Source organism: Heterocephalus glaber, unplaced genomic scaffold, assembly GCF_053883595.1.
Source record: "Heterocephalus glaber isolate CG9 unplaced genomic scaffold, H.glaber_assembly_v1.0 deba00001673, whole genome shotgun sequence".
Lineage (NCBI taxonomy): Eukaryota > Metazoa > Chordata > Mammalia > Rodentia > Bathyergidae > Heterocephalus > Heterocephalus glaber.
Genome location: NW_028258410.1, coordinates 10962171 through 10985889, shown reverse-complemented (window position 1 = coordinate 10985889; position 23719 = coordinate 10962171). Strand labels below are relative to the sequence as shown.

The following is a 23719-nucleotide window of genomic DNA, read 5'->3' as shown; positions in this document are numbered from 1 at the left end:
ACCTGGCTTGTGGTGCTTGGGTAGAGTAACCCAAGCAAACTGAATTCCTCAGCTGGAATTCTCAAGGCTGGGAGCTTGGGTCGTCCTACCCCTTCCCATATCTGTGGCTCACCCTGGCTGCTCGCTGCAGGCCTCGGTTTCTCCAGGTGGTCTCTCCACCTGGTTGGTTTGGACTTGCTAGCAGCAGGGTTACCATGTTAAGAGAAGCATCCCCAGCCAACCAGTGGCAACCGGAAGCTGTGGCACCTTTTGTGATGTACCTCAGACCCTGGCCATCCAGGTTACACAGTAGGTGTCCCACGCTTCACGACAAGAGTCAGGGCATCTGTAGATGTTTTAAGCCTACCTCAGGTGTGCTGAGAACGGAGGAGAGGCTCACAGACCTCTGGTGGAGAAGCCTTCACGAGGAACCCAGAAGGCTGTGGGAGGTACACACAGGTCCCCTGGGGCCTCTGCCTGCCCCACAGGTGTCCAGGGGGAGGAACCCGCCTCTCCCGAAGCCACCCGGCCCGTGCCGTGCAGGTGAGGAAGTGGGACTCCCCACACCGCTGATTCACCCGGGACCCTTGTGACTCTGGCTGCGAAGCCCCCTGCCCCACCTGGCCTCTGAACTCCTGCCGGGCTGGGAGTCAGGGACCGACTGCCGTGGTGACCTTGAGTCACGAGTGTGAAGTGCCCCAGTGCCTGGGCGGACGGCCCCCGGCGGGCTCGGTAAGATCTCCCGAGGGAGCACTGCGGAGCGGTTACCCATAGACCCCGAGATAAAAGATGTCAGCCTCCCTGCCGCCTTTAACCGCCTCCTCGCTCCTGGGTGTGGGCCGCTGCTCGGGCCCGCGGTCCTGGGGCAGCCGGCTGGGGAGGAGCGCGAGTGTGAACGCGAGCCTAAGTGCGCGCGGGCCTCCGCAGCTGTCCCGGGCCCCACCCCCACCGCTCGGGGCCGCCCCGCCCCCGCCCCTCGCCGTCCGGGGTGCACTCGGGCCGCAGCGCCTCGGGCCGCACCCCCCCCCCCACACACACCCCGCGCCTGGGAGGCGACCCCGGTGCTCCCAGGGTTCAGAGCCCCGGCGCGGTGGCTCCAGCCCCTCCGGAGGCGGGGAGGCGAAGGGGGTGGTGCGGGAACCAGGAAAGCGGAGCCCACAGAGGCGCAGCCCTGCGCAGGGATGGGCAGCGCGCTACAAAGTGTGTGACCGCCGCGAACTCTCGGCTGGAGCGGCCGGACTCGGAGCTTGCGCCCGGCCCCAGGGCCCTTTCGCGGCCACGAGCGGCCGTCCTCCCGGCCTGGTGCCCCGCGCCCGATCGGGGTTCATGGAGCCGGGGCTGTGGCTCCTTTTCGGGCTCACAGTGATCTCCGCCGCAGGTAAGCGGGCGGCGGGCGGGCGGAGCGAGCGCACACAAAAGGGGCTGGGGCCTCCCGGGCCGGGGTCTTGCAGGGAGCTAACTCGGGGGCCCTGCAGCCCTGAGGGCGCTGGGGTGCAGGCTGGGAGAGGGGCCGGAGAGGAACGCAAGAACTACGCCGCGGGCCCTGGGGGTTGCAGCCCTGGCAAACTACTCAAGCTTTCATGAAGTTGAAATCTTCTCAGAAAGTTTGCGAACTATTCAGAGACTGTCCAGAATGCTCACAAAGTTTTCATAAAGTGCCAGATGCGTGCAAGCATTCAGCCCGTGCAAATAGCTACAGTCTGCAAGCTGTTCACAAAGCTTGCACACAGCGTGCAGGCAGATCGTCTTGGAGAACTTAGAGAAAGTGCAAACAGCATGCACACTTTGCAGAACGGTGTTACCCTGCCCAGGTGTTTGGGGGTGGCGGGTGTTGAGCTTTTCCACTCACTGCTGCTCAGGAGCCCCTCCATGTGCCTCTTGTAGGATTCCGGCCGTGCCCTCAGACTGGGGGCTCTGGCAGGACCAGCGCGCTTCCGGGCCCCCCTGCAGCCAGATCTGAGGGGGACTGCGAAGAAACTGTGCTCGGCCTCAGCGAGGGGACGGGGGCCCCAGCGGCGGCGCAGGGCCCAAGTCCTGGAAAATCTGGGCAGGAGCTGGGAGTGGAGGGGGGCCCTGTGCACCACCGTGCCCGGCGCTGCACGTGCTTCACCTACAAGGACAAGGAGTGTGTCTACTACTGCCACCTGGACATCATCTGGATCAACACTCCCGAGTGAGTCAGCTTTGGGGTGGGTGGGGTCGTGGCCCTGGGCCCGGCCCATCTTCACATTCTCAGAGGACCTCCTCCTGCCCTAGCCCAGCCCACGCTGCCCTGGCATAGAGTTCAGCTCCTACCAAGGGCTGCAGACCAGGTGGTGTCTGCAGGTCACAGGTGAGACCCCCCCCCCCCCAGGGTCTGGCCCAGGAGAAATTCAATCTCAGGTTTGTGATCTGGAGGCAGGGGGCCCTTTCTCTGTGAGGGAAGTGAGCTGGCGGGGGATTGGATATCTGAGAAGTCTGTCTGAGCCTCTTTTCTGAGACACAGAAAGCCCCAAAAGTTTTAACTCCAGCTTCAGAGGCTAAGTGGGATTGTCCCTTTTGGCTTCTGACCCTGCCAGGGTCCAAGGAGTTTAAAATTCCTTGAAAGCAGCCTGCTCCCTGGGGAGTGAAAGGTGCAGCGGGTTCCTTTCCTCCTGTGGCATCCCAAGATGCCAAGGCAGCGTACGTGTGCCACTGCCTGTGCCTGGGTCTCTCAGGGGCTGGCTCTCACTGCGGCCACAGAGCACCCCACCTCTGTCTCCAGAGCCCCTTTCCTAGGGTCTGGCAGCACATCTGCAGGAGACTTGGGGCACCACCACGCAGTGGGGTTTACCCTCTCCCAAGGCCCAGGCAGTGCTGTCTGCCAGCTACCCTTTGCGCAGTCTTCCAGAACCCTGTGCTGCAGGACACCATCTTGCAAGCGACACAGAGCGCTTGACTGTGCTCTGGTTACCGCCCCGGGGCTTGGCTCTCTCTTGAGCATTTGGGACTTGGGCCAGGTGCCACTGAGGTCTGTTCCCTGGCTGTCCTCGGGATATCTGAGGACGTCTGCTTGGACCCTGTGAGGAATTCCTGCCTGGGAACTTGGAGATGACTGTGAATGCAAACTCTAGACCAGGAAAAGCAACTTCGCTGCCGCGACCCAAGGCTTCTCCATGCCTGCCCCTCATGGTTTCCTTTGTCCCCGAGCGCACTGACCTTGGAGCCCTCTGGGCAGTGGTGTTGAGAGTGCTCACACACCCAGCTGGATACCTCGAGAATGAAGTGCAAGGGAGGGTGATCCTGAGGGGTCTGTGTATTCGAAAGCAGATGACAAGACTCCTGACCACTGCCAGGTAGGTCTGAAAGTCACCCTACTAGAGCAGAATGACATACAGGGCCAGCCTCATGGGCAAGCCACCCAGACACCGGAAAAGGCCAGGAGCTCAGAAGGATCTTGGCTCCATTTGATGCCCTCCCATGGCTGTCAAGAAATTCTTAATCCTTTGTGAACCAAGGCTTCCACAATTTCCTTTTAATCCAGGTTCCACTGATTCTTTAGTTGATCCTGACAGCATGATGTGCTTGTCTGGGCCAAGTGTGATGAGGTCCCGAACATCTGCCAGGCCACAGCAGGGAGATGGGAGGATAAAAATGATGTGTGTCAGGCATCATCGATTGATTTCTATTCCCGGGCAGTATCAGGGTCGCCTTTTCTTATAACCTTGGTCACTCGGGCGCTTGTCTTTTCTCATTCTTATCCTCCTGGCATTGTGATTCCACCAAATTAGCTTCACAGGCTTCAGGGCTCTAGGTAGTCAACAGAAGCCTGGGTCCTGGTCTTAGTTATAATCCCAAGCGGTGAATCTAGAAGGAGAAAGAAGTAAGTCAACTGAATGAATGGTTAGGAGAAGGGTGGCATTTGGAGGTCACCCCAGTTTTCTGACTGTCCTCCAAGCCCCTGAGCACTAGCTGGGGAGGAACTGATCACTTGAGATGTGTCCCAGAGGCTCCACAAACACCTTGTGGTATTTGAAATCCTGCTGAGAATTTTGACTTGTCTTATATGGCCTGAAATGCAGCTATGGATCTTTGACTTTTTCCAGGACAGCCAACTTGATAACTTTCTCTCAAAGTTTGATTTATCTCTTCCCTTCACCTTCCACCTTGACTTGCTCTAAACATTGGGAAAGAAAGGGTAGATCTGGTGTTTGGGCATCCCGTGAGCTACTTGGAAACAATTGCCAGACTTGAGTGCTTTGAAACTAAATAAATGAAATACATGATATATAGAAGATGTTGCTGGGTGGCTTCTCTCCCTCTTTGACTCCTCTCCTTTCCTTTCTTCCTTCCTGCATCCCTCCTCCCCTCATCCCTTTCTCCCTTCTTGAAGCTATTAATGTGTAAAAAAGTCCAATTACTACCTTTAAAATATCTCAGACAAGGTTGCAATTGGAGAAAAATGGGCCCTAGCCTCTGACAGGGAATGCGGGCCTGTGGGAAATGGAAGACTTACTCAGTGGCACTGCAGGTCACTGGGTGTGTGCGACTCTCTCGGCTCCCCTCTCTAATGTTTCCTTCCCTGTCACTCCGCTCCTCCTCCTTGGCAGACTTCCTGGTCTTCGCTCCCAAAACTCCTCCGCCAGGGAGTGGGCTGCGTCCAGTCCCTCTGGCCAGCTGCTTCAGAATCTGGAGGGATCTTGGTCCTCCTGCCTGCATCCAGCTCCTTAAACTGTGGGTGTTTTGCACTTTGGTGCCATTATTCCTCCTTATGTGCATTTGATTGCATGGAGATGGAGTCCACAGTCCTACTCCATCTTTGGAGAACACCTGGGTAGACCTCCGGGAAGACCCATTCTGCATGTGTCACCATGTGGGCTGTGTCCACAGACTTCACCCTGCAGGAGTAGTGTGGACAGCTGTTGAGACTCCTGCATCTTCTCATGTAAATGTAGCTGTCTAGGTTGGCACGAGGGATCAGTCACTAGTAAGAACCTTCCAGGCAGAAGGTCAGAGGTTTCCTCGTTCTCCCATTTTCTCCTAGGGCCTGAGCTTGAGCAGCCCTTCCTGCCAGGACTCAGCATGTAGTAGATGATCAGTTAATGCTGGTTGACTTTTGCTCAAGCCCTGCCCTGGTTGTTCTTCCTTGTCTTCACTGTTGCTGTGGACTAGTCTGCTGTGCTTTCCCCTACTGTGAGCTTCCTTCACCTAGAAGGTGTGGCTTTCCTCACTGAACTGGCATGAGAATGTGAGTTTTTCTGGGGCACATTACCCATAACTTCCACCATATTCTCCAAAAGCCCATGACCCCAAAGAGGAACCAGATTTGTCCCTTGGCAGCTGCAGTTCTTGGCCTTGTAGAGGTGGCTAAGAGCACAGCCAGTTGATGAGACAGTGCCCTTTTCCCACATTAGGAGCTCCAAGTCCTCACACCCCCAAACAATCCTACCACTGCCAACAGAAACAAATCCCAGATCAGAGAAAAACACGTCCTATCTTATTGTTGTGAAAAATTTGCAAAGAATAAAATAGTAAGGGGAGGGGGCATGAACGAGAAGGCGGCATGCTTATATCCTTGCTTGCTTGGGGCCCTCAGCGAGTACACGAAAACACGTGTCCTAGTAGGGACTGTTATTCTATCAGTCAGGGGTTTCCAGAGAGAACCAATAGGAAGTGTGTGTGTGTGTGTGTGTGTGTGTGTGCATGCACACACACTCACAGTCAGAATTGACTTACATAATCATGGGTCTGATGAGTTGGAAATCTACAGACCAGAGGCTGGAAATTCCAGCAGGAGCTGGTAGCACAGCCTTGGGCCCGAAGGCAATGTGGAGAAGGCATTCCTTCTTCTTTGGGGGACCTCAGACTGCTCATGCAGCCTTCAGCTGATGGTATGAGGCCTGTGCCCCTTATGGAGGGCCATCTGCTTTGCTCAGATCTCTGATATAAATATTAACAGCACTGGAGCTAGGGATTTAGCTCAGTAGCCATACCTGCCTTGCAAGCTCAAGGTCCTCAGTTTGATCCCTGGTACCAGACAAAAATTTTAACAGCATTGAAAAAGACCTTCACAGAAACACCCAGAATGGTGTGTAACCAAACACCTGGGCACCATAACCTAGCCAAGGTGACACCTAAAATTAAGCATCACAGGGGCATCAATTCTAACCATATCCTACAGCAGCCAGCTGAAGAGTGAAAGCCAGTCCATCGGCTGGTGGCTGAGCTGCAGAACACTCAGCAAAGCGCCCTGCTGCGTGTCCCCACCCTACGCGTTGAAGGAAGCTGCCATCTGTTAATCCCTCCACAGAAATACGAAGGAAGCACCATGATACCATGCTGGTGACCATGTTTTCCGAACAAAAATCTGAGCCAAATGGCTGATGAAGAGGAATATACTCATGAAGAGGGCGGGGTGGGATGTTTGAAATCATGATTGTGGCAGGAAATCTGGGATCTATAACTCCCAGTCATGGGGGTTGGTAGGGAGAGTTTAGAGGGGAAACTTAGTCCCCAGGGGCTCTGGCCTGGAATCCTGGCTGAGGCTCTGTGTGGCCCCAGGGTGAAGATGCCATCAGCTTTCAGAATCAAGAAACCTTTCTGTAAGGTGCAGACTCCAGGCCCGCTGCAGGGCAGTGACCTCAGGGTCTCCCGGAACTCCTACAGACTGGCCGTCTCCTAAAGGACAGCCAGCTCGACTGCCTGGGCTGTTGCAAAATGTGGCATGCTTACTTAATCCCACAAGAATAACATTTGTTTTGCATTCTTTTTCTCTAGACAGAAGTGGAGTAAAATAATAATTAATAATAATAATGATAAAATTTGAACTTGAATTTTAATATATTCTACCTCAGAAAGACAACATCACCACAATTTCTGGCTTCATCTTCTGAGTTCAAGAAAGGTGCATTTTAGCATGTTTCCAAGAAGACACTTTCTAAATCTCAGAGTATCCTGATGGAGCAGAGGGGTCTGGAGTCCCAGCCTCCTGCATACTGGAACCAGCAGTACATCCGCCATGGGATTTGAGGATCCTGATTAAAGCCACTTTGTCCCATGAGCCAGACCTGGCAGAATTGTTGCTGGAAATGTGGCCCTTTGAATCAGAGGGTCAGAGTCCATGTGGCCATGATAGTTTTTGGAAAGTGTCACTTTCCCGCTAACATTGGTAGTGCGGATGATGAGCACGTGTCATCTCATGTCACCTGCATGTTGGCTCCAGCCTGGTGTCCTCTCAGAGTTTCTAGAGGCTGAGCCACTTGCTCAGGGTTACAGAGCCCTGGCCTGGAAGTCTGGCTCTGGCATCTGCCCTCAGTGCCTTCTGTGCATTTTTTCCCAACGTGGGCCTCACCGCTGCTGTCAAGTTGCCACTTACATCCTGGCATTCAGCACTCTTTTGTGGACTTCCTCATCTAAGTGACACTGGCCTGGGCTCTGTGAGCAAGATGGGTGAAAGACATGGTCTCCTCGATGCTTGACTGTGGCAGAGTAGTTTAGTTCTTTGTGACAGTGATGACTCGTATATGATTTTATATAATAACATAGTCCTTTGCAATATTATTTTTATAGACATAAATGAAGACATGAGCAAAAGTCCAAGGCTTTGGTTCACCACATGTCCTAAATTTTATTCTGGAAATATGGTATTTCCTTGGTGAGAGGTGCCTGACTCCTCTTATGCTGAGCCCCCCGGTGCACTGTTGGCGGCGATGCTGGGGTGGAGGGGCTGTCCATCTGAGTGGGGAGGGGGACTTGCAGGCTGTCAGCTCCATTACTGGGGGAGGGTTTAACTTTCTGTGGCTGTCACTTGTTGCCTTCTGTCTTCTTGCTACCTGATGCTATCGCCAAGCCTGGGCAGGGACAGGAGATGGTTCTGCTCCAATCCTTCCCTCCTTGTAGATACAGCTTCATACTGATGCTTACTCTCTGGTGTTTAGACACACTCGAGGTCTTGAAGACACTGGGCATCACAATCCAGGGCCACCTCCTGCCCTGCAGAAATCCCTCCAGGCCACAGCTTGTCCTCCTGCCCTATCCCATTCTGTGCTTGGAGGGTTCCAGGGAGGATAACATTCTTCCTCAGGAGTTGCTGAAGTGGACTTCCTAGGACCCTCCAGCGCTGGCCTCCCTCATTCCCCAGAAGGCTCCCGAGCAAGCCTGTACCCTGTGCCACATCCTTCCGCACCTGAAGAGGCTGGCTGTACAGTCCGTATTAGAATCCCATTAGCATAGGGTTTACAGACCCTAGAAAGAGGTGTGCCTGGCCACGCTGCTGCTGAATAGCTGCTTGATGAAGGCACCTGTGGCCAAAGGTTGTTCCAGGCAGGATGGGATGCAGTCTCACGTCTGCCTGCCTCTGGGATTCCTCACGGCTTCTCTTTAGCCCAGGTAAACAACTGAATGCTTAGGAAAGGAGCATTGTGTTCCCTCAGTCACAGGCCCTGGCTGCTGCGGAATGGGAGGTGGGATGGTGACTGGTGACCGGGGAACAGGGAGATGTCCCTTCAGGACAATGTGAGGGATCACCGAGGGCCTCCTAAACTTGTGGGGAAGTCTCTGGTTTCTTACATGGAGTGATTGAGTATAATGCTGTAATTGATAGCCGAGGACCCCAGGGGGACCAGGATCCTCACTTCCTGTCTCTCCTAGAATTAGTCAGGACTTGAAGTGGGTGCCAGAGACTGGAAGTCACTAGGAAGTGACCCTAGGAAATGCGGTGGAGTGTTCCCTGGTGTGCTTTGGAGAAGGACACATAAAAGAAGGTGGTGCTGGTCCCAGGCAGTGACTCCGAGCTCGGTTCCAACTGAGCATGACTTTACTCGGGAGTTTTTTTGCTTCACACGGTCAGTTCTTTCTCCTCCTTGGAAATCCAGCACACTTCCAGGTCTCTGTTTTGAGTTCAAGTAGCATAAGTCTTAGAACAGTTGATGGCAAGATGATTTAAAATTTGAGGGCCTTCGGGTGAAATTTCAGAGCTGTTGGAAAGGTCAGTCCCCAAAAGGTGACCTTTCTGTTTGGTTCCCATGGATGGAAAGCCCCAGAGTCAGCCAAAGAGGTGAGATGACCAGGAGCAGAGACAGTCTGGGCCGGACTGCAGCAAGCCCTGTGTGGGCTCGGGGGGCAGTTTGATTTCAACCAAGAAAACTCTGTACAAAGAGGTTGTGACCCTGTGTGACCCCGAGGGAACATTTGGATTTCTGCTACATGAAAGGGATGTTGCAGCTAGGAACTTGGCCTTAAATCTGAAGGCAGATGAAAGTCTCTGACATGTTTCATGTGGTTTACTCCTGCAAGAATTTAAAACAAAGGAAGCCAGGAAGCAAACAATGCTTTCCTTAAGGAGGATCAGTGGCTGAAACCCACCAGGCTTCAGAATTCCAGCTGTGCCCCCGCACTGGGCCGCTGTATCTCAGTGAGTCTACTGGGGAGCCCGAGAGGGCCTCATTTCATGCTCGAGGGGACCCTGTTTAACAACTGCCCAGGTCTCAGCATACAGGACATGGAGAGGCTCTGTGTCATATGAGGAAACAACCTGTTTCGTGTTGTGTTTCAGTGGAAAACAGAGACTTCGTGACATTGAGGAGTGCATGCAGGCGTACACAGATGCACATACACCCACGCACAAGTGTGCTCACGCACACACATGTATACATGCACACAGAGACACTTTGCCCCCTGGGGACAGGAAGCAGTTGTACTCGGAAGGAAGGTGAGCCCAGAGAAAGGCTGAGGGCAGTGACAACGGCCACGAGACAGATTGCTTGTCCCGGCATAGTTTTGGACTCCTCTAAATATAACTCCGGGCGCCCTCACCAAGCCTCCCAAGAACCAATGGGACATGCGGTTGCATCCTCCTCTACCTCAGCGTGGAGTTTTAGAGCCCAGAGCTTTCACAGAACTTGGCGACTTTCAGTTTGGTTGGAGGCGAAAGCTTGGTTTCTTTTATGGCCTTCTCAGGCAGACTTAGCAGGCTGCCCCAATAAATAGGAACTCTGGGGCCAGGGACTTAGCTCAGTGGTTCCGCCATCTGCCTCGCAAGTGCAAAGACCTGAGTTCGATCCCCAGTACCAAAAAAACCCAAACAAACAAATAAATAGGAACTCTGAAATGCAGCAGCCTGTCTCTTTAAGCTTCGGCCCAGTGAGTTAAAAAACAAAACTAGATTTGTTTCATGAGGCTGTAAGAAAGTACCAAGACAGAGGTGGTTGATGGCACAGATGGCCTGGGGTGGACAGCTTCACCCCACAGCCTGGGGAGTGTAAAAAAATACCTTTGCCGAAAGTCAGAAGCAAGTGACTGAGAAAGTAGAGGGCTGTGAATCTCTTCTGGATTTTTACGAATCTGATTTCCACAGGTTTCCTGCAGGGCTGAGAATCGAAGGTGGTGAGCCACAAACTTTCAGGAGCTACCAAAGCCTCAGCAGGAAAAATAAGACACTGTAATGTAATATTTTCAGAAAATGAAAGTGAGTACAAAAATGACAGTGGACAGATGTCAACATCTGTGGTAAGGGGGGAGCTGCCCCACCAGGGATTGCCTGCCCCACCCCACCTTTGCCCGGCCCTGGCTTCATATTTGAGGATAAAGCCTGTAGCTCTATAGGGACCCAAGTATTCTTAGTTTGAAGAAAGTCTGTTAGAGGTGCCTTGATGGGATTGGACAGGACACAGACAGACTAAAAAATGTGTGCGTCTTGTTATCATTGTGATGACAGCAGCAGGTCTGGTCATCTTTCCCTAACATGGAATCTTTGAAAACTTAGCTGGGCTGGATTATTTTTTTTTTTTTTTTTTTTTTGCCTATTGGGGAATTGGTGGTGTCAGCGTTTTTAACCTCTCTCTAGATACCCCGTCTTTACAAGAATACTCACTCCCTGTTTCACCCCTTCCATTTCCACTGCCAATAGCTATTTTGATCTCCATCTGTCTGCAGCTCTGCATAAAGTTATAATGAGACTGGGCTGGGCAGTGAATGTCACTCCTGCATGTGAACTGGAATTTGTCAGGGTCAAGGTCATGGGGGCTGCGGGAGGAAGGTCTCGCCAGCCACTTGGTGCACTTGGGTTGCACAGATGGAGGGGAAACCCCCTCATGTGTAGGATTCTTTAGATAGCTTCATTCTCCACTTACTGGAAGAGTTTGTTTCTCTAACTTTTCTTTTTGTTCATTTTGAGCTGTAACTTTTGAAAGTCTTGGAGCACACGACAAAACCAGCTATTTTACCTTTTGTTCTTCTTCCCTTTGCTCCCTGGTGTCTCTTCTAGGCAGACTCCCAGGTGTGTGCCTGTGTTAAGGAGGACCCGCTCCGTGTTCCAGGGAGTCAGGTGATGATGCACCCTGTGGCTTTGGGAGTTACTTTAAAGCCCAGCACATGTTATCAGCCATGGAACAGTATAAGCAGTCTGGGCTACAAGCTTTCTAAATACAGTTGGGGAGATCTGGAAACTTCTTAGATTGGATGGGGTGGAGGATCCCATACTGACTATGGCTTCCTTCTGGAGCAAATGCCTAGGGCTTTCCACAGTAATTGAGCTACTTGGAGCTGCTCAAGTGAGATGAGGATGCTGGGGATTTCCAGGTGGAATTTGGGGCTGGGTAGGCCTTTGGAGGAACTGACCAGGTCTGGCCAGCCTTGTCATTTCTCAAGCCCTGCAGAAACGGTGCCCAACAAGGGCTCTCAGAAAGTGAATCCTCAGCTTGTACTAGAGCTGCAGGCAGCCTCTGGTTTGGCCCTGCAGCTCACTCTGTGCAGCCTGGTCCGCTCGTCATGGTGCTGATGGGTACCTTGTTACTATCATATATAGCTTCTCCACTCCACGCCATCTGGAGACCATGTTCCTTCTGGGAGAACCCTCTGAGATGAGCCAGTGAAGGATGAAAAAATTAGAAATCCATTCAATAGCCAAGAATTTCATACTTTTGGGACACTGGGTACAGCCAACAAGTAATGGCGAGTTTAGACCGACTTCCTTCCTCCCTCCCTTCTTTTCCTCTTCCTTTCTTCTCTCTCCCTTCTTTCCTTCCTCTCTTAAATGGGTGTTTATTATTGAGATAGTGGATATTATTGAGCACCCACGATGAGCCAGACACCTGGGTACAGAGGTGAACAAGGCAGACACAGTAGCTCTAGTGAGACAGTCTTGTTGCTGCTGACCCCAAGGGATTATATATGCTAAGGCCAGGTTTCTTGGATGTCACATCTGCATTATAAACACAGAGGAAGAAATGGCCCTCAGCCTTGTGCCTGAGGCTAGGAGTCAATACTCTGTAGTCTGTTAAAATTTCTTAATGGCCATTCCTGGAAATCCCAAAGTGTGTGTGTGGGGGGGGGGGGGGTGTGCATGCACATGGAGAAGGGCTTAAAGCTGTGGGAATTTTCTGCAGCAGAGGTAAAGCTACAGATTGCCAGTTGGCCATATAGATGTGCAACTGTGCATGTGTGCTTTCTGCTTGTATATCAAGGCCACTGAGGAGTTGTTTTCCTGGTCCATTTCCTTTCCTGGAGAAGAAAGGCATCCTATAGGTGGTCTAGCATAAGGCCTGGTCCATAGTGAACCTGCAGAAGGGTCTGATGAGTGACACAAGAATAGGCTCAGTAGAGGACAAGACAGGTCAACTGAATGTTGGGGGCCGGAGACTGGAGAGGGGGTAGCATGCCTGCTTCCACCTTCTGAAGGACAGCAGGAACCAAACTACACATTTCACAGTGGGGACATCTGGAAGGAAAAGACTCCAGCCAGCTTAGTTTTCTGGGTTTTGTCCTGATTCTGAACATGCTCTTTTGTGTACTGGAGCAGTGAACAAAAATTTTGCTTGTCTCCAGGAGCTGGAGAGACCAAAGGCCTCCTTACTAACACTGGAGCCAATTGTTGCCATCTCATGAATGTGAGGTCTGCGAGCAGTTAGAGTTCACTGGTCACAAGCAACAGACACCCAGTCTAGCTAGCAATGCGTGAAAAGACTTTACTGGAAGGACACTTGATGCTCTCAACCTGGAAGGAGAAGGAATAATGGACAGAACTGGAGATTCTAGGGGTGCAATTGCATGGATGAAGCAGGATGCAGCCACGTGCCAAAGAGAAGCCCCAGAGTGTTTTCTGACCTTGTCTCTTCATCCAGGAGTCTCAGGAGAGAGCAGGTCTCACTGTCCCAGCTTAGGTCACTGGCCAAGTCTTCAGCAGAGGTGGGCAAGGCAGGCCTGTGGTCAGTCTGTAAGGGACCTCACAATGGGAAAGGGACAGTATCCCAAAGGAATATGGCTTTTCTTGGTGCTGGGATTGGTCCTAAGGGCTTGTACAGGTTAGGCAAACACTGTCACTGAGCTACATCCCCAGCCACACCCACCCTCCCCAAAAGAGAATGAGGCATTGGGCTGGAGGAGACAAAAACAATGAATGGTCCCAGGCTCTGAGAATTTCCTACGGCTAAGTCATTGAGAGCAGGTCCTCCTGCCACCAAGCTTATTTCTCCCTTCCTCCATGTATTTGTACACAGCAGGCTTCAACTAGATGTTTGTGTAAATACATTCACAACCTTTTATACATTCAGCCACTTCTGATAGTTACTGCAACCAGTTTTACTTATTAGAACAAAGTTATAACTGGTTAATGTTTCCAAAATGGCACATAAAAGTGATAGGCACTGTCCTTCTTCCTCAAAAGGACTAAGCTTGGTAAAGTTGATGAATGGTCCCTTCTGAGAAGAAGTTTGAAATGGAGCCCTAGTTAGAGAGCATGTCAGGGCCTCAGATTTGCTTCTCCTGGGAATGGAGGGCTGGTATCCTGTGACCACTGGAGCCTGGCAGCTGGGCTGCCTCTGGGCTGTCTGCTGGCAGGAGGCAGTTGTTTCTCTTCCTCTCAGCCAAACAGTCCATAGAGGCCCACGCTGCCTTTGCTTCCCACTTCAGAAGGAAAATGTGACCCAACGTAGGCAGATCATTGATTTGACAAGCATTCTAAACGTGAGGTAAACATATCTGAGGTAAACATAAACATATATGTTGGGGAGACATTCAGCTAGGACTTAGGCTTGTTAAATTAAAAAACCCCTGTATTTATAAACAAAAAATAGCATCAGACACTGATTTTGTCAATGTGTCTTGTCACCTGTCTGGCTTCATTTTATAGGACAAAACACTAGCCTGGGAGTTGTAACGTGAGATGCTCATGAGGGCCAGACACAGAGCAAAAATAGCCTAGAAAGACAGTTGTAAAATTACTAGGAGTGGCGAAGCCTGGGACAAAGTAGAGAGCTTATACACAGCCAACTCTGGGCAGGCACCGCCATGTGGGAATCAGAGACCAGTATCTGCACAACTTCCAGTTATTCAAGAGAAGCTTGAAATTTGGACTTTTCCGTGGAAGGTCCAGATGTAACAGCACACTCTGCTGATTGGACAAAGCTTACCTAATGCCAATTTACTAATACATGAGACTAAAACTTTGTGTGTACAGGGACCCTTGTCTGTCTGGCTTGTGATGCTCACTGAGACTCTACTCCTCTGCCTGTGCATTGAAGCTTTCAGCAACTATTTGTTAAACGCCACTTAGTAGGAGAAGTGAAAACTGGGGTTTTGGCGAGGGAATGACAGTTTGAATTCTTCCCTGAGAACTTTGCGTTGGGCATGTGAAGCCCCTTGGTGCTTGATTGGCCTTTGTGACTGTCTGTGTCTGTCCTTTAAGCTTTAGGCAACGGAAACCAGTTTCCTGATCAGGAAAGTGGAGGTAGTTAACTCCTTTGGGAAAAGGCAACATAGGACTTAAAAACAATAAAAAAAAAAAGAAAGAAAGAAAGTCATTTGGCTTATTTAAAAACTTACTGTAGAGACAAGGTGTGTTTAGTGTGGTGGTACAGATGAATAATGAACACAGGAGATTTGGGAGTTTTTAATAGTTAATAACATTTATAAGTGATATTCGGGAAAACATGACGCATAAGGAGCATTGTGATAATACTCTGCGTCACCATCACAGACAGAATAATGGATGTTGTATGTGTGTATGCTGGGGGACCATTTATCACACAAGCACACATGGCACTAGACGTTGCATGTGTGTGTATCCTGAAGGGTGTTTTGCTTTCTCATCTCTGCATCTGCTTCTCTTCTGTGTGGAGCTCTGAGTTACAACTGGTGTGTGAACAGATGGAAGAGCTGCCCATTTCTACAAAGAATTGCATTTCCTGAGCCCTGTTGCTGAACGGTGTAAGAGTGTCAGATCCAAAGTCTCAGCCAGAGTAATTTCATTGTCAAGGTTCCACCCTTCCATCTTTCCTGTTCCTCACTTAGGAAACAGTGACAAAGGGCACAGTACCCCTGGAATACAACTGCTGACAAGACAGACAATGGTGAATGATAGGGTGGCAGAGAGTGGCCTTGCTGGGCCATGTGCTTTTCTGGTTCCCTGTTACCCTTGTTTTTTGCTTAGTCACATATCTCAAACAGTGGCCTTCTAAATGGGACTTTTCTACCTGATGCAACTCAAGACTTCCCAGTCCAAATTAATAACATTAGCAGCTGACTTTCATTTGTTACTAACTCTCTGCTAAGTATTTCCCATGCAGCCTCTCATTCCATTTGTTCATCAACTCTTTCTTTTGTCAACCAGGAAAGTCTTGAAAGGGCCGAGTGATTGTCATGTAAGAGTTTTACAATTTACTAATGGAATTATCAGGCAGTTTCTCTGCACTCTGCGTGCCTGTCCACACTGGGTTGACATGTTGTTTCTTTTACCTGTTTTCATACTGCAGTAACATGTGAATTCCCAGAGCCACAAGCACATGTGCCTTTCTCTATCCATATAAACTTAAAATAACACTACCTAACACGAGTAGGTAGATAGTGGGCATTTAACAGATTTTGGAGATTCTTTGTAATGATGTTTATGGTTATTGAACTCATGAGAGTGAAAAGAATCCAGTCTTACTAGACTAGAAGTATCTCACAATCAGCTACCAGTTATTCAGGCAGTAGCTTTTATCTACTTAGCCTTGTACTAAGCTGACGGGTACAGAAGAAGTAAAAGACATGCCTTCTGCTCTTGAGGAGCCACTCATTGACTCTTAGAGCTGGGTAAGAAAGCCCTTGATCAGGATCTGTGACTTAGAAGGCTACCCATAACTCTCTTTTGGACATATGTTCCCTATCCCATTGCAAGGAATCTGAGTCTGGAAGCTATCTTCTCCTTCTTCTAAAGCATGTTCCAAGTATCTGAGTTTCCAGAGTCTCCTACTTGAAAGTCCCCAAGCTCACTCCCAGGGTCCGTGCGTGTGTCTTCTAGGGTGTGGCATTGGAGGACAGAGCAGAGCTCAGCATGTACCCCCAGCCCTGAGGGTGGCCACAGGTAGCTGCTTGCAGGCTAGAGGGTAGGTGGAGCTTAGGGGTGTAGGCTGGGGTATCCACCTGGAGTGGATGAGAACCTCTTTGGTGTGGGAGGGAGTAGCAGGGAAGAAAAGGTGGCAGAGCTCTTCGGGCTGCCAGATTTCAACATGGGACCCCAGGGAGAAGTTGAATCCTAAATTCAAGGCTGGGCTTCCAAAGTATTTTGAAGCCACATTTGTCCAGGTAGAGGGGTATGACTGTTGTTTAAGAGCTTATCAGACTTTAAATCTTTATATTTGTAGACCTATTATAGGAGGGGGTCCTCCATTTTAAGTTCTTGTTCCAGACTCTACAAAGTTAGTTAAGGCAACTCTACTAAGTCTTCCAGTCCTTGGGAAGGGGAGTGTGTGGCTCTGTAAACAACCTTTGAAATTGGTGGGGCGTTCGTATACTAGCCCGGCTGCTGGGGAAGTGCTAAGCACATCTCTATTAACAAATACCCATTGCCTTGTTTCCTTACCTAAAACACTTTAGAGTATTTTGCTCCAGCTGAGTGGCTCTAAATCCATAAATGCATAATCAGCTGACAGCAATTTCAAAATTGCAGGTCTGACTGTTGATGGAAAAATGGGAGCCTTGTTATTCCTTGTGTGTAATTTTCACCCAGAAATGGGGGACTGGATTTAATGTCAACACTTAGCGATTTAATGTAGCCCTAGTACTGAAAAAATACACCTTTAGCCAAATCCCAGCTCACAACAATGACTGCATTGTTTTCTCCTCTTCACCACTTTCCACTTTTGAGAAGAACAGAGGGTATGAGAAAAGGTTCAGCTCATAACAGGGTTGACCCTGCCTTCCTTCTCCATTTGCTCCACAGCTGGCCCTCCTTAATCAGCAGGGAACGGCTGCTCTGCTGCGTCCAGGCACTCAGCGGGAAGAAGAATAGGGCTGAGCAGATTCCCCAGCTCCAGGCCCCGCCCAGTGGGGAGTAGGGTCTTTTTGAGCATCTGATCGCTGCGGGGGGGCCCCCTGTCCAATTTGCCCTTACCAGCTCCAAAAGGCTCTGTGGCGTGTATTTCTAATGAAAAGAAATTCAATTTGATTTATGTTGAAAACACAGGGAGGATGTCAGGCCACCCTTTGAGGTGGCTAATTGGTGATACTTCATGAGGCTCATAGAAATCAAGGTGGCTGAATCTCTGGGGACGAGCAGGAAAACCAAGACTTATTGGAAAATTGGCTTCAGCCATATAAACCTCTTCGAGGTATTATTAATCTTAAATCACATTCAATAGTAGTAATGAATCAAGCATATGGTTTCAACTTTCCTCACTCAACTGGCCATCTTTCTTCTCTGGAGAGCAATGGATAGAATCTACACAAACGTAAGAACCAGATTTAAATGTTTATTGCTCCAAACACCACCATACCCCCTCTTCCTTATGCCAACCATAAACAAAGAGAAGTGGTCAACAGTTTCAGACTCTATTTTTGGCTTCATAGTGAGACTTTCTGAGGCCAGTTCCATCCTTGGCTCTCCTGCCACTGTGGTGACAACACTTCTCAGAGGACACGGAGGATTCCTTCTGATGTTTGTCTCTTCCAAGAAGTGGTGTTCAGAGGTCAAGATGCACCTGTAAACGACTGTAATTGCATCTGTCCTGTTCTCCTTAGCAGGAGCTGCAGAAGAATCCATCAGTGGAGGGTTCCCAGGGACACCTCCAGCAGCCAGGTTGGGGGGTAGATGTCAAGGGTCTTACAGGTTCTGGTGCTCAGGCCCAGGTTCTGGGGCAAGGATGCAGATGTGGACCAGCATGGGGTTCATCCCAGCTGGCCTTGTCAACCCTTTGGGCTCAGGAAGAACATTCTCAAGGCAAGGTGTCCAGTTATTCTTATGTTTCTTGACTCTCTGAGGGGAATGGGAGAGTAATACTGATGGCCTGGGCCCAGCTTTCAGGGTGGGGAGAACAGATCTTGCTCTAGAGACCCACACCTGCAGCTTTTAGCCTGGAAACACCGAAATGTTCTGTGTGGCAGGCAGGGCCCGGAGCATAGGGCTGGTGGGCACACGTGTGTGGTGGCCCAGGGAGGCTGAGGGTGCGTCTGCACGTGTGTGGCTGAGAGGGACAGTGACCTCCCTGGTTCTGCATCTTTCCATCCCTGCAGCTCCACTTGCTTTCAGGAGATTGGCGGGGGCGGGGGCCATGCACTTTCTTCCAGAGCAGTGGTGGTGAACCTATCTATGGCAGGCGAGCCGCAGCCGGTGGTTTGTTATCATTGAAAGCTCTAAAAGGCTCGCCATCACTGTGTCAGAGCCTCCCGAACTCAGGTGCTTCTCATCCAGCAGGGGCTGGTGTTGCCGCACCCTGGAGGGAACCCTGAACCTGTGTGCATCTGTTCTCCCCTGACCTCACTTTGTTCTTTGCAGACGGACTGTGCCCTATGGACTGTCCAACTACAGAGGAAGCTTCCGGGGCAAGAGGTCCTCAGGGCCTTTTCCAGGGAGCTCACAGGCCTCGCTGCAGACCCACTTGCGCTGTGCATGCCTGGGGTCCGACGACAAGGCCTGTGTGCGGTTCTGCACGCAGACGTGGGATGGCCGCAGGTATGGCACCGCTAATCCCCCCGCTTGTTTCCAGGTATGCATTACCCACGGGCCATGCCGCACAATTTGAAAGGCCGGTACAGGAGGACACGGCCAGCGGAGGGAGGGCCTTGATCCCCGAGGCTGAGGTCCTCAGCTCCAGGAGGGTGGGTGCCGTGGCACCTCTGGCTCTTGCTGCCTTTCAGACCCGCATCTGGTCTCCAGACACACTGCTCCTGGCATGAGTGGCACTTTGCATAAATCTGAATAAGTTGCCAACACTTACGGATTGAAGAATCAGCCAACTCGCATGCATTACGTATGGCTTCTTCACGAGACAGCATCTGGGGCTCCCGGTCTCAGTGGCCCGCCTCCTGAGAGGGGCAGGGAGGGTCCACTCCCCTGGGTCATCCAGTGGCCTGCTTCTGCTGCTTTCTAGCTTCATCCCTCAGGGTGAGCCAGCCAACCCGAGCTGGCCAGGTGGCGGTCAGCCACTGCCTGCCCACGGCTTCCACTCCTCCCTTTCTTCACTTTGGGCCAAGACTCACAGGCCCAGCCAAGGGCCACTCATCAGTCCTTCCTGGAGCTGGGCTTGGGGTTGAGACTTTCACACACAGCCTGAGCAAGGGGAACCTGGCAGGGCAGTGCCAAGTAGAAAAGCCCAGAGTGAACTGCGTTTTCATTCCTCCTTCTGGGGTTCTTAACATCTGTTGCATAACAGGAGTGACTGTGTGCTCTGCCTCGGCATGCAGCCCCCCGACAAGCACTCAGCCTTCAGAAACTGCCTGAGACGTGGTCCTTCGGGAGCGGGCTAATGCGCTAGTCGGTGGGGAAGAGGAAGTCATGATGTGACACCGAAACCCAGGCGCATGGAAATGCAGCTTGGCTCATTCAAACTGGCTCTCTCCCCACAGTAATTCCAGGACAGCAGAAAACGCAGACAAATAAGAGAAAGGGACAGCCAGCAGGGCCCGTCTTGGGCTGCAGCAAAGGTAAAGACGGGGCATATTCCCCAAGTGGGGTGTGGGGGGTGGTGTCTGGTCTTCGTGGCCAGTGGGGCCCCACACTCATGTGGCTGCACCCACAGACAGCGGCTCCCGTTGGCCATGAGCGTCAGTGTCGGGCCCTGCCCTGCCAGCCTGCTGTGTGTCCCTCCTTGCTCCTTCAGGCTGAGCCGCCCGGGGCCCCGTTTTGCTTCTGCTTCTGCAGCAGCATGACTTCCCCACCCCATCATTTCTTCTTTGCAGCAGCTGCTTCTGGACAGAGGTGAAGTGTCACAGTTTGGCAGCAGGTCACACTCCCCTCCTTCATTTTATCCCACTGTTACCCGCTTATCCCTTCTGTGTGCGAGATCCGGAGGGTTTCCTGCAGCCAAACTGGGCTTATTTGTCATGCCGTCTGTCAGAAGCGTTATTAATGGCTCACCGGCACACCTGCAATGGGATGGAAATTTATGTTCATAGTAATAGCCTGGAGATGGCTTCAGTTCCTACAGGGACTGATCAAGGGAAGATTAAACCATGCTCGGGATACAGGAGACTTTCCAGATTCGGGGCGGATCACTTCCAGTGGTAGGAGAGGGAACTGTCAGCATCCATAATGAAAATGGATAGGGAGAGGGAGAAGGGCTGAGGGTGCAGGGAGAGCCCAGGAGAGTGAGTCAGGCCCCCGCTGGTCCCCTCTTGGCCTCTTTGTTCTTTTCCCTTCTCTCGTCCCAAACCAGAGCCTCTCTTGGTCAGGGTGGGTATGATTGAAACCATCATCTGGGGCAGTGTCGATCCCTTCAGTGGAGCCGCTGAGCACCTGCTCGGTGCCAGGGACTGTTCTCCCCATTGGGGACACAGAGGAAACAAGGCAGAGGGTCTCCAAGGAGCTTCAGTGGTGGTGGAAGCAGGCAGGAAGCCAATGTGTGTGTTGTGGGTGAGGTGTGCCAAGGACAGGAGAGCAAGGCAGGAAGAAGCATCGGGTGGGTACAGTTTGCAACTAGGGGAACAGCAGCAGTCTGATGGGCCTGGTGACCTTGGCTCCAAAGCCTGAAGGGAGCGAGCCCTGAGGACCAGTGAAGGAGTGGGATTGCAAAGGCCCTGGGGTATGTTCAAGGTTTAGCCAGTAAGGGGTCCCCTGCACAGAAAAAACACACAGATGCTTCTGCTGCTGCCATCCCTGATATTGTGCCGGCTGTCACGCCTTCACAAGATGAGACTGAGGCTGGCGGAGGAAGTGTCATGTTGGGGCTGGGAGGGAGCTCTTCCAGGCCTTTATGAGTCACATCAAGCTCCTTTAGAAAGCCTTCCTTGGGAAGAAAGTCTTTGACGGCGGCTTGCTTGTAAGACTCGAGTTAGTGATGTCCAGAGTCACATTTTCAGAGCAGCAGCTGCTGCTATCCCCAGCGTGGGGCTGTCAGAGATGGAGGGCTCCTTTTCACAGCCTTCCATTCAGATCACAGGCTCTGGTGAGGGGCTGGCGTCAGTCACTCCAGGGAGCGGCTCTCTGTGTGGCGGGGAGCCGCACCTTTCGGCTTGGGGAGCTATTACCTTTTTATAACACCCCTGTTTTCCTTTGTTCTCTTGGATCAAGATAAGCTGGCGTCCAGGACAGACAAGGCCCGTGGGCTGTAGGTGGCCGACGCCGATGCTTGCTCCCCGCTGTGGACTTCACCCTGGTCCTCTGTGCCTGCCTGCTCTCTTCCAGCAAGGAGCCATTGCTCACACGCAGTTCAAATTTCCACTTCTTTAGGGACAAGGAATGAACTCGCCTGGGTCAGAAAACCCACCCAGAGAGTCCCCACTTAACAGTTCACTCCTACTCTGAGAATCCCCAAATCTCAATGACCCCAGTTTCCCTAATGGGTAAAACGATCCCAGATGTGCCCTGGGACCAGAAGCCCGAAGCTCCAGTTTCACGCAGGAAATTGTTTCTGGAGAGGTACAGCAAGCCAGAGAGCCACTTACTGGCTTTTGACATGACTGCTCTTGGAGAGTAAGTAGACGCCGAGCTGGCTGTCTGCAAAAGTAAACACATGTCCATCTTGTGTTAGATGCACAGTGCGTGTGTGGCCACAGCAGGCCAGCTTCTCCTCTGCAGGTTGTGAGCTAGTGAGGGGTGTGCTGTCGGCTTCAGGCCCAGGTTGTGGCTGTACAGTAGTTCTTGAGTTTGAAGCGTGTAGTATTTAGATAGAAATTTCAGCTGTGCTTGGTACCCATCAAAGCAGTGTATGCCAAAGAAAAAAGACCAAAGAAGCAAAGGCAGCGCGAAGGCTGTCGTCTTCAGGACGAGAAGAGGAGAGAATATCTGCTGGTTTTGAGCTCGGGTGTGTCGCACAGAGCTTGTACTTTGTCCCTGGACTGGGCCTGTGGGCCTGTGGGTCCTTATAGACACCAGGCCCGTGCACTGTGACAGCCTTGTTTGCAGGAAGCCAGCTATAAAGACAGCCCCCAGCTCAAGGCTATTAGGTTGAATATTTGCTTTCATGAATAAATGTGGATCTTTGGGGAGTGGCTTCAAAATAACCCACAAACACAAACTCTTTATAAATTATGTAAATTCCTATTTATCTATGAAATTGGCAACGTCTGGGAATTGTAACTCCCGATGGTTCTTCTACTGTGCTCTTCTGGCCGAGCTACACTCACAGCGAGTGTGAGGGACTGGGACTCTGCCACCTTTACTGGGCACATGGGGAGTGGCCGCCCACCTCCCCACCTGGTCACAGAGCCATGAGAACCGCCTTGCCTTGGGGCAGTGCCAGGGGGTCTGTATGGGGAAATTTGAGGTGGTACACGATACAACATTGGCCTTAACCAGATGTCAAACTCGGGAGGAGCATTTCAGAAGTTATTATGGGTGTGAAAGTGCGTGCCTGTCATGAGGAAGTGAAAGCAAACTGATTTGCTAGGAGGAGTTTGTACAGTTTAGAGAGGCAATTATTTATTGGGGAGCTGTTCTCTACTTCACTTCCTTTATGGGATCTGTTAAAAGTTAAGTCACTGTATAGATATGGAGAGATTTTAAATTGCCTTCTGAATCCAAACTAATATCCCTTCGAGCTTGAATTACATTTTAAAAATGCGTATCCACTGTTTGGCACAGTGGCAAGATAGTATTTCGGAGAGAAATTCATTCGTTGTGCAAACACTCAGAAATTACTAACTGTCAAATGCATAATAAAAAAAATCCAAGAGTTTGCTCTGATTTGTGGTTTTTTTCCTTTCTGTTGTTATATGCATGGCTACACATCAGCTTTTCATGGACCCCCGAAGGGGACAGGAGGGAGTTACAGTTCAGGAACAGAATCCATCTAAAGTCAATTATGGATGGAGATGAGGGGCTGTGTGAATCTGAAGGAAGGAGTGGAGCTTGGGGATCATCTGAAGAAGAAGATAAAACACTGAGGCAGCCAGAAAGAGAGACTTAGGGAGAGGGTTGGTGTCTTCGCCTGCTACCACCCACCAGCAGAAGGACGTAGAGCTTTCTCTCTGGCCTACAGGTATGACAGCGGGCCACAGGACGGCAGGGAGAGAACAGAGCACCTGCGAATTAGTGGCCAGAAGTGACCACGGTGCGGTGTGTTTAAGCCTTTTAAGATGGGAAGACCTTTCCGGGGGTTGAAGGTGAGGAAGAGGAGGGTTTGTTTCATTTTCTCCCCTTCCTTCCTCCCTGCCTCTCTGCCCCTTTCTGAATCCAGACTTGGAGCTCATCAGAGGGAGGGAATTGGGGAAAGACAGAGATCCAGCCACAGAGCAAAGAGAAATCCAATATTCTGAGTAGGTTTGATCACTGTCTAATCTTAAGAAACCCAAGAGCCTCTTGTTTTAATTAAACTCGTTTTAGAGAGTTTTGACTTTGATGAATTGAGAGAAGTGGGTACTAATGTATTCA

At 51.1% G+C, this 23719-nt stretch overlaps 1 protein-coding gene across 1 annotated transcript; it reads left to right on the top strand.

The window, feature by feature from the left end:
- The first annotated feature begins 970 nt into the window (after window positions 1-970).
- Window positions 971-23027, top strand: Edn3 (endothelin 3). The gene is made up of 5 exons (XM_004840975.3): window positions 971-1357; window positions 1864-2152; window positions 18686-18862; window positions 19756-19833; window positions 21419-23027. Exons 1-4 carry the CDS (start codon window positions 1306-1308, stop codon window positions 19787-19789), a joined length of 552 nt encoding a protein of 183 aa, XP_004841032.1. The 5' UTR covers window positions 971-1305; the 3' UTR covers window positions 19790-19833; window positions 21419-23027.
- The last annotated feature ends 692 nt before the right edge of the window (window positions 23028-23719 follow it).

Excerpts from the sequence above, each read along its gene's own strand:
- Edn3 (XM_004840975.3), top strand. The coding sequence starts at position 1,306 with ATGGAGCCGGGGCTGTGGCTCCTTTTCGGGCTCACAGTGATCTCCGCC. Across the intron at positions 1,358-1,863 it reads CACAGTGATCTCCGCCGCAG|GATTCCGGCCGTGCCCTCAG; the intron begins GTAAGCGGGCGG and ends TGCCTCTTGTAG. Across the intron at positions 18,863-19,755 it reads CAGACGTGGGATGGCCGCAG|TAATTCCAGGACAGCAGAAA; the intron begins GTATGGCACCGC and ends CTCTCCCCACAG.